Source organism: Hippoglossus stenolepis, chromosome 20 (genome assembly GCF_022539355.2).
Source record: "Hippoglossus stenolepis isolate QCI-W04-F060 chromosome 20, HSTE1.2, whole genome shotgun sequence".
NCBI classification, from domain to species: Eukaryota; Metazoa; Chordata; class Actinopteri; order Pleuronectiformes; family Pleuronectidae; genus Hippoglossus; species Hippoglossus stenolepis.
Window position 1 is genome coordinate 3261438 of NC_061502.1, and position 10073 is coordinate 3271510.

At 42.4% G+C, this 10073-nt stretch overlaps 1 protein-coding gene across 1 annotated transcript in view; it reads left to right on the forward strand.

Moving 5' to 3' along the window:
• The window catches only part of enah (ENAH actin regulator), a 93088-nt gene that overhangs the window by 77824 nt on the left and 5191 nt on the right, over positions 1-10073 (forward strand). Inside the window, 8 exon segments of the mRNA XM_035143452.2 lie at positions 1953-2047; positions 2049-2297; positions 2903-3045; positions 3813-3861; positions 4411-4462; positions 5043-5109; positions 8938-9022; positions 9948-10005. Coding sequence (XP_034999343.2) covers positions 1953-2047; positions 2049-2297; positions 2903-3045; positions 3813-3861; positions 4411-4462; positions 5043-5109; positions 8938-9022; positions 9948-10005 — 798 coding nt within the window.

Here is a 10073-nt window from a genome sequence, read left to right on the forward strand (position 1 = left end):
TTCTTGCAGCTCATGTTGATGATCTCATGACGTAGTAGTCACAGGCCTCTCTAACGTCTTTGTCTGTCTTCTCATGAACTCTTTTTATGTAAATACGTGCTTGCTGTTTAAAGGTCTTGCTGGCTGACTGTGCATTGGATATGAAATGTGTCTGGTCCTGCAGCATGGCATTCTGTCTCATCGATAGGAATCTGTTATTGATCATTGATGGAAGTCTGTGTGGAGCCACCGCCTTTTTGATTTCCTGGTAGATTTGTTGTGCGTTCCTCAATCCATTTCATAGTTCAGCATATATTTTTTTATGTGTTTATTTTTATTTTTGCCATGGGTTCACCATTCAATTGACCCTCACATGACACTTCACTGTGCAGTCAGTCCATCTTAGCTTGGTCACAGCAGGATGCCCTCTGGGCAACAGCAGTGGACCACTGACTTTAATATTTCATGTCAAATTTACATTATTCTAAATCTACAATATTGAACCTCACTTAAATACAGTTTCTTCCAAATTGAACAGAAATCTGTAAGTTTGACTTTAAAGAACTTTATTTTATCTGTTCTACTCATGGTAATCGAACCTTTTCAATATGATGTGCACGCATTCATCTGTTGGTGATGAGTTGTGTCATTATATGTGAAAACAGCCACAATGGAAATATTGGCTATATTATCTATATTTTTACGTGAAATCTTTCTGTGAATAGAAAAAGCCTAATCATTTTAGTTAAAACAATAGTTTTGCATTTCTATGCTAAAGGACTCCTCGATTGACCTTTTGCCCTAGGCATTTCTTCTATTAGATGCCTGAGAGGTTCTAATGACCTTTGACCTCTGAGATCATTGTTCATGATTGGGTTGAATGGACTCAATTGCTGCTTTAATATTGATTTATTCACATTCCCCCATGTATCATTGATTTGTGTCCGTGGTGAGAACCAAATTATTATCCCTCCAATTATTAGACGTGTGTGTGTGTGTGTGTGTGTGTGTGTGTGTGTGTGTGTGTGTGTGTGTGTGTGTGTGTGTGTGTGTGTGTGTGTGTGTGTGTGTGTGTGTGTGTGTGTGTGTGTGTGTGTGTGTGTGTGTGTGTTCATGCATGGATTTTGCGTGTGTGCGTGACTGTTTCAGTGACAGTGATTCAGTGAGATTACTTTTGGATATCATGTGTGAGTGCGGTGTGTGTCTTTGTTTCAAATGTGAGAGAGAGCCATTCCATCAAAATGTTTGTTTTGTTGATTTTAATTCTCACTCTATTGTCTGGTCTGGTTTATTGGAATATAAACCTTCCGTTTATGGTTGGACAATTATTCATTTTTACTGTTTGCAAATAGCACATTTTGATGTAGTTTTTTTTTCCATGTCTCCACGCCTTCTACTTCTTTTCATAAAGCATTCACTACTACTCACTAAAGCTGCATGTTGACAGTAACATTTGCTGTAATGATGACGTGGCATGCTGTCATCGCTAATCTGTGTATTCCATGTTCTGTTTCATTTGAACAAATACATCGCCATTGTTGCTCTAGAGATGTGACAGCGGTGTAACCTGTTGATGTGACCTGACAAAGAGTTACTCAGGCTGAAACACTGTTAAAAGGTCACTTCATTAGGAACACCCGCACACATTTTGATTCATGCAACTATTCAGTCAACCTCTCAACCGCAGAATCTCGAAGGAAAGTTTCTAACGAGTGTGGAATCGATAGCTGCTGTCAGACATGCACTTAACTCCAGTTAATAATGAGAGTTTCTCCTGCCAGCCCCCTAGTAAACACTCCAAATTTAGTGAGCCAGTTTCACAGTGAACAGACAGACCCTGAGTCAGACGGACTCCACTCTGTCAAACAGCCTTGTGCTTTGTGATTTTCTGAAACATGACAGTTGAACTCAGTTTTCCATCCCTGTGTCTTTGTCCATCCCCCAATGTGTTACCCCCCCCTTCCCACCAACAGACGTGGTGCAGACCCCGGGTTTGACCACCCCCACTCCACCCCCACCACCACCACTGCCACCCAGCTCCACTGTGACCTCGGCAACCGCCACCCCCAACATCCCGGCCGCCCACCCTCCTCCTCCCCGCCCCTCCTCCTCCTCCTCCTCCTCCTCCTCCTCTCCCTCCCACGCTGACCCCATGTGGGACACCCCCCCCACCACCAGGTCCTCCTCCTCCTCCCGGGGTCCCACCTCCTCCCCCAGCACCTCCTCTCCCCGCCGGGCTGTTTGCTCCCGCTGAGGACCGTCCCCTCTCAGGCCTGGCCTCCGCCCTCGCTGGAGCCAAGCTGCGCAAAGTGTCAAAGGTGAGCGCTTGATTGGTTATGTGATCAGTGGAAGGCTTGACATGTCATGTTTAAACTACATACACACAATCACACTTCAGTTTTTCCATTTTTCATCGCACGGATTTGACAAAGACACACACCGCACTCACACATGGTATCCAAAAGTAATCTCACTGAATCACTGTCACTGAAACAGTCACGCACACACGCAAAATACATGCATGAACACACACACACACACACACACACAACACACACACACACACACACACACACACACACACACACACACACACACACACACACACACACACACACACACACACACACACAGTCTTCATCTGTCACGTCTTATCTCAGACTCAGAGGAGATTTACATACAAAGCTGACAGCGTCCCTGCCAAACAATGAATGTCTGCTTCATGACAAAATACAGAAATCAACTACAAATCTGACATAATGCAGTCTTTTAAAATAGTTATTGCATTTTCTTACATAAAGACCAGTAATAAATTATAAATTTGTGCTCTCTTCTTAAAATTATATTAATGCTTCTTTCTGGTTGTAAAGAGCCTGTTAGATGTGTTTGCATTTCATTGGAGATTTTGCTTGTGTCTCTTCAGAGTGACGATGCAGCGGCATCTCTGGCAGCAGCCATTTTGGGAGCTGGAGGGGCTGCAGGGGCCAAATCTGAGGCCCGAGGCAATGGCCCTCTGCCTGGAGGAGGAGGCCTTATGGAGGAGATGAGTGCCCTGTTGGCCAGGAGGTACTGCCACCTCACTTAGGCTACATCCACATTACTACGTTTTAGTTTGAAAATGCATCACAAACACCTGGCCTCCTCACTACTCTGAAGCTTTAGAGCCGCTAAAACGGAGAAGTTCGGAAACGCTGCTGTCCCATTTTAGTTTACAAACTGCTGGGCTGCGTTTTCGTCCGGACGGGCAGAAACAGAGATCTTTGGAAGCCTCAACCACTAGTGTAGAACGCAACATGGATTATCAATTACAAGCATTGCTGATCCTGTTGTCTTTGCCAACAGCTGTTAAATTCAGCACTTTACAACATGATACAACTGTTTACATGTGTAGGAGACAAACTGTTATTCGAACAACAATGCAACAATTCCCGTGTTCAGTGGGACATGCATACATTCCTGTTTACACCGGCACGCTCATACCAGGTCTATGTGAGTGGTCACGTTTTCAAAATAAGGGGTAGTAGTATGGATGTAGCCTTACACTATGTCCGTGCCTGTTATTTAGCGAATCACAATGTCAGTCTCAATGGATTTTGCTGTTCTAATGAATATCACAATCACCCCTCTCCCAGTATTCTTCAGTATTATACATAGATTTGTAGTACAATCCTAATATGAATATATTCATATTGTTTTCAAAGAAGAAAAACTGTAGAAATGAATGCAATCAGAATTTATGTGTTAAAAATCTGGACTTGATCTGTGGTTTATGATATGAACATCAAAAAGGCAACGTATCTTTCAACATTAAACCTGGGCCGTTTGTCTTACAGGAGAAGAATTGCAGAGAAGGGCTCGTCACCTGAACCTGACCAGAGATCAGTAAGTATCATTAGTGCTGCTCTGTTCTCCCTCCATGTCTGCCATATGGACAGCTTGTTTGATATGGCTCCAAAATATCATTATTACTTTCCCCCTACCGCTGAAACACACAGAAGCTGCTCTGTGTGATGAAGCGCATGGTTTCGTCAGCGTGTCCAGAATGTAGAGTGCACTGCATTCATTCAATTTCTGCCTGAAATGACTCCTCAGTCACTCATCGCTTTATCTGTGTGATAGTCCACATACCTCAGGGGGAATTTTGTGCACAAAATTCCAGTCTGTAAATCCCTACTTTCAGATGGTATCAAGCTAGGCCTTTATTTAAAACAGACTTATGTTGTTAAGAACTCATTTCTCATTTGTTAAAACTAGTTTCCTTCACTGATATTTAGCCACAACATTAAAATCAGTCACTGGTTTTGAATATTGTGGCTGATCGGTGTAGCAGCCCCCCCTTCAAACACCCTGTTGCCATCTCTGTTTGGTATCTGCAACGCTCTCTGATACCACATTGGTGACCTTTGAACCCTGTTTCTGTGTGTCCAATAGGAGGAGGGTGAAATGAACACAACCCCTAAAGTGTCAGCCTGTAGCACACCAGGTAAGTGTCAGAAGGAACTGGCAGTCAGAGTCTGCGGACTGAGCGGAGCCATCAACACCAAAGCAACAGAAATTAATATGCATCTTCCTAACGCAGACGATGAGGACCCAAGTTAGCCTTAGGGCTACATCCACACTACTACGTTTTCATTTGAAATTGCATCCACTCTGATACGGATACAGCTGGCGTCGACACAACCCGGGTGTTTTAGAGCCGTTAATACAAAGAACTTTGGAAACGCTCCTGGCTCTGTTTAATTTTTAAAACTTCGGGGCTGTGTTTTAGCCTGGACGGGTAGAATTTTTGGAAACGATGACTTGGACAGTCACAACCGCTTATTTATTGGGTGTTTTCGGTCACCACGTAGCCTTCACCGATTCATCAGTCTCCGATCTCATGACCACCCCCTTCCGGAAAAAAAAATGGGGGTGTTTTGAAAAGTTTTGATAACACCATTTTCAAACAAAAACTTTGTAGTATGGATGGAACCTAACTTGCACTTTCTGGACCTCACACACAAATCTGCTGTTTCAAGTTACTGGAAATCAACTTTTGTTTGGTTTTGTTTTGTTTTTCGCAGACATGCCCAGGAAGCCATGGGAAAGAACAAACACCATGAACGGTAGCAAATCTCCAGTCATTGGAAGGTAAAGTATTTCGCCAACACTACTTCTTTCTCTCTTACATTGCGTCATGTTGTATATTCTTTATAAATTACATTGTTATATCCAATGATTCAAAGTAACTTTAATCTGCCACATTATTTGTGTCCTGAATGGCTCGCAGCAACGCTACTAAACATCTTTCTCCCTCGTAAAAGAAACATTAGCATCAGATAGCTTTAGCATGGTGCGCAGCTGGGGCCGTTCAGTGCTGGCTAACATCACTAAAGCTTACGGCGCCTTCTTGTGCACCTTGGATGTCGGACATCCAACTCACTGTTGAGGTGTCTGTGTGCTAATCAGCAGGAGAGAAGAAGAATAGAAGGGTATCAAATTAGCTAGGCAGTTATGAAGGTTACTTTTGCGTCACAACCACACGTACATTATGTTCAGTGTGCTAACGTTGGGAATTATTCAACCCGCACATGAATTCATTCAGTTGTAGTTCACATGTTCACATCTTAGAGCCCATCAGCTGTTGTCTAGAGAGGAATTAGCTGGGGTTGACCGACAGTATTTTGGGGTGTTCAGTGTAGATAACGGATGTACGGGCCAAGACTCTTCCATTCACAATCCAACTAGTTTCTTTTATCACATCAGTCTCCACCAAAAAGTACTTAGATACTTTAGGTATGTAGGTTATTTTAGGTCCTGATAACATTTTGGCAAATCTCTATCAACAGCTATCTGCATATGAATGCAGATGAATTAAAAAGTAGAAGTCGTCACCTCTATTTCTCTCCACATGGAGATAGGACAAATCTTGTTCCTGTTGTGCATATTCATATGAAGAATCTGGTTATAGAGATTGCTTTCTGGCTAACTAGGATGATTTTTTTTTTTACATATGGTTTTCAATACATCTTAAATAGCTTCCTCTGTAGCGTTAAAACTCTTCCCTAGTAAACAGATGAAGGCATCTGTCAGTAAGTGTACAATATGTCTAGAATAAAGAAAGTCAATATATAGGTTCTGCAGCAATCTATCCATCCCATGGAGGTGTTAGAATTAGTGTTTGACAGTGTCTGCCAATGGGTGTCGTGAACAGATACCGCCCTGACCCAAAACATTATCTCATTAGGCTGGAGACACACAGTGCATAGATAGATACCAGGCTGTAATTTGTAAAGTCAGTGTCTCTGCTGCTCACACAGACGAGAGTCTCCGTGGAGATATCCTCTGGGAGCAGATTCTTCCAACAGGTAGAGAGAAAAGACAGTGGAGAGTTTGAGGAATCCCTTCTTCTTTAAAACAATCTCCGTTTTTCCTTGAGGTTTGCTGTGATGGACATGTTGTTTTTTTGGCAGAGGAGTTATTGTTAAGTGCTTGGACGTTTGGAATGATTTCTGTGTGTTCTTTGTGTAACATATTGATCAGCCTGCAGGGGCCAGCTCTGCTCATCTTCTGTTTGTCTGGGTGATGGATTTCTAATGGAATCAAGTTCTTGTTTTTTGCATGCTGCTCTTTCTGCTGCCCTCAAAAAAACGTTTTTCTTCTCCCCTCCTTCTAAAGAGGGAAATCCATATGTGTGCGTCACATGCTATACACCCACCCTATCATACACACCAACAAAAATGAGTGTCCACCCAGTGCAGAGTAGACTTGGCACAGTTTTATCGTTGTAGAGCCGGAACAGATCCAGCAGGGTCGCACAGATAAGGCCCTGCTGTGTGTGTGTGTGTGCGTGCCTGCGTGTGTGCATGTGTGTGAGGGGACCAGATGGGCGTTGTTTCCAGCATATTAAAGTTGACATTAATATGTTACCTTGAGGGAGCTGAGCAGACTCTCTGCGGTTGTGTTCATCTGAAAATATTTTACATAATTAGGCTTTTAGAATGTCTTTTCAGCTGAAAATTCGTAATCGTAATTTGGCAAAAAAAATAGTGCCAAAAGTTTCCCTCCCATAAATACTGTCACAGATATGGACGTTGTAGTAAAAGCTGATTGGACTGAGAGTGAAAAAGGCGGCTGTGTCTCCACCTGAGTCAATTGCTCCCCTCCTTCCGGGTCTTTTGTTCTGTTCTGTGCACATAAGCTTTAAAGCATAACATAATTTCCGCCCGCTGGCAAGGTACAGTATTTCCGACCCACAGCTACTGAATGACCTGCTGCTGAGCTCGCTTCCCTCTCTTTCACTTCTGCTTCCTGCCACACATCCTCTCTTGAAAGTGATTGGCTGCATGGTGAACCCCACCCCCACACCCACCCCACCCCACATAGAGTAAAAGTGCTCTCTCCATGTTGTCTTTTCAGTAATTGCTGGCGTCCTCGTGCCTTATCACTTTACCTCAGAAGGTGCCAAGAAGCTGAGCCGTTCATAGGTTGCACCTTTCATTGAAAGATGTTAGCTGGAAGAAATGTTTAGCTTGTTTCCATTTGTCAAATGTCTTTTTGATAATAATAATAATAATAATAACCTTTATTTTTATAGCACATTTAAAAACAGAGATTACAAAGTGCTTGTGACGGGAAAGGCAGACAACAACATTGAGGTGGTTGAAAACAAAGCAGTGTACAGTTAATTCAATAATTATAAGATCATGTCACTTCAAGACTTGATCACTTAAAAGCAGTAAAAGGACAATAAAAAAAATAACATGAAAGTCTATAAAAATAGGTTTTAAGAAGTGAAGGATTTTTTTCCACAAAAAAATTAAAAATGAAACATTAAGTTTAGTTGCACTTATATATTGCACTTACATGTAGCCCTTGTACTTTGGCTTTCTTGAAGACTAATTGTACTTACATTATTCTTGTTGTTCTGGGTTTGTACCCTCGTGGTTGAATGCACTTATTGTCAGTCGCCTTGGATAAAAGCGTCAGCTAAATGAAATGTAATGTAATGTAAAAGGTCATTCAAAAGCCGAGGGGCCCTGATGGCAAAAGCACAGTCCCCCTTAGGTTTCAGCCTCGACTTTGGAACAGCCAGCAGGGGTCCACCCGAGGATCTAAGGCTTCCAACAGGCACACAAGGGGTCAACGCTTCTATGCCTGGGGTCAGACCCGGTCTGCTTTGAAAGTGATCAGTAGAATCTTAAAATCTATTCTATAACGTACAGGGAACAAACGGAGAGAAGCAAGAATTGGGCTGATGTCATGTCGAAGCTTAGCTGCTGCTTTCTAAACTAGTTGGAACTTTAAGGAACATTTGAAATAAAGTACACATGGACTCTTTATTGCACTATAGGAATATGTTCCTATGGAGGAGGATGTGTGAAGCTGCAGATATGTAACCTCCTCGTGGCAGGAGGTTTTCTGTCTTTATCAAGTTTCATGGGTTTGCTCCCCAGCGTGTGTGTGTATTTCTGTGTGTTTACAAGCATGTCTTGGTGAGTGCACTTCCTGAAACACGTGTGCATGATTCAACCAGAGATTTTGAGACATTAAGTGAAGAAATTGGAAAATTGTGTCATCAGATGCAACAGCACCTAACTCATAAACTGAGGGAAAAGCTTCACCGGGTGCTGTAATGATCACTTCTGCTTTTCTGTCAAAGCTTTTACGGCTGAAAATATTTAAATCGTATTCCTTCACATAAGAAGGTACTTTGGTTTAACAGGAAACAGATCAGCACATGCCGCTGATGTTTTGTTGTGTTTGTCAAATTCCCAATTTGTTCTAACAGGTCTTATTGCATTCTCTCCTAATGATGATAGAATGAGTGGCATGCACAGTTTTGGGTGATGAATCCAACTGTGCATGGATTTGATGTTCATGAAAATAATGCAGTAGCTGGTTTTGCGCTTTGACCTTTAACCCCTCTCTCAGTCTTTCAGCTCTTTATCAGTTTGATTTCTTTGCCTCTTTTTGCAGACCTAAATCCACTCCTACACCAACTGCATCCTTAACTGCCAACGGTGTGCCAACAGAAGCTGTTGACTACGACAGATTGAAACAGGTACAATAACAATAAGAACCCTGATGAATTTCTATTGTGTCACTTTAGGGGGGTTATATATTGTAACGCTGGTCCCTGTTTGTGTCAGTATGAAGTTGTACCTATACACTTCAACCAGTGGATTTATCAAGGGGGAAAAAATAAATCAGTTAAAGTGCACTGACTGGTGGTTTTATTACCCTAAATTAATTCTAAATTACAAAAACGTTTTTTGCAATAATCTTATTTTATGTTGATATATTTGTATAATCTGTTGCACAAAACACTGATATGGAGCTAAGTTGCTGAATTATTTGAGGTCTCTGAGGTTAGTATTTGTACAGTAATTATTTTAAGCACAATTTAGACGGACAGAGGGCTTTTTTCTGCCATTGGCAGACACACTTGTTTGTGTGTGCAGTGACCCGTCCATGTCATAAGGTAACTTCTCCTTCTGACCTCTGTGAATGAGCCTGCTTGATAAGTACACAGTCTGTCCGAGTCCTGCCTATCAGTCACTACAACTGCTCGCAGCAGCACTGGGACACAGATGACACCCTACAAACCCACCACTGAACTCACCTTCATTATCATTTTTTCTAACTCGTTGTGTTATGAAAGCTCATAGCTCAAATTAATACTAATTTGCCCATATACTCTCTCTGTTGCTTTGTTTACATCTTCGCGTCATTAAGTAAAGTCTTTAAGCCTAATCTCACTGGGATTCCCTGGACGCGGATTAGCTTCTGTATTAAGTAAACAGAGGACCTCCCTTTGCCAGTTGGCACCACCTCCACCTCGCTAAATCCAACAGCCACAGGAGACTTTCAGTGAATAGCTCCTCTCCTCCAGGGAGCTGGGGGGAGTCAGTAAGTCTGGTTTGTCTCTCCTCTGAGATGTGATGACATTCAGATGAAAATGTGACATGGTATTCTTTCTTTTTTAGGACATTCTGGATGAGATGAGGAAGGAGTTGTCGAAGCTAAAAGAAGAGCTCATTGATGGTAACTGACACAGAAAGCTGTGCTCTCTGGTCACACATGCACATCAGTCATCCTGCAGAGAAAGCTCT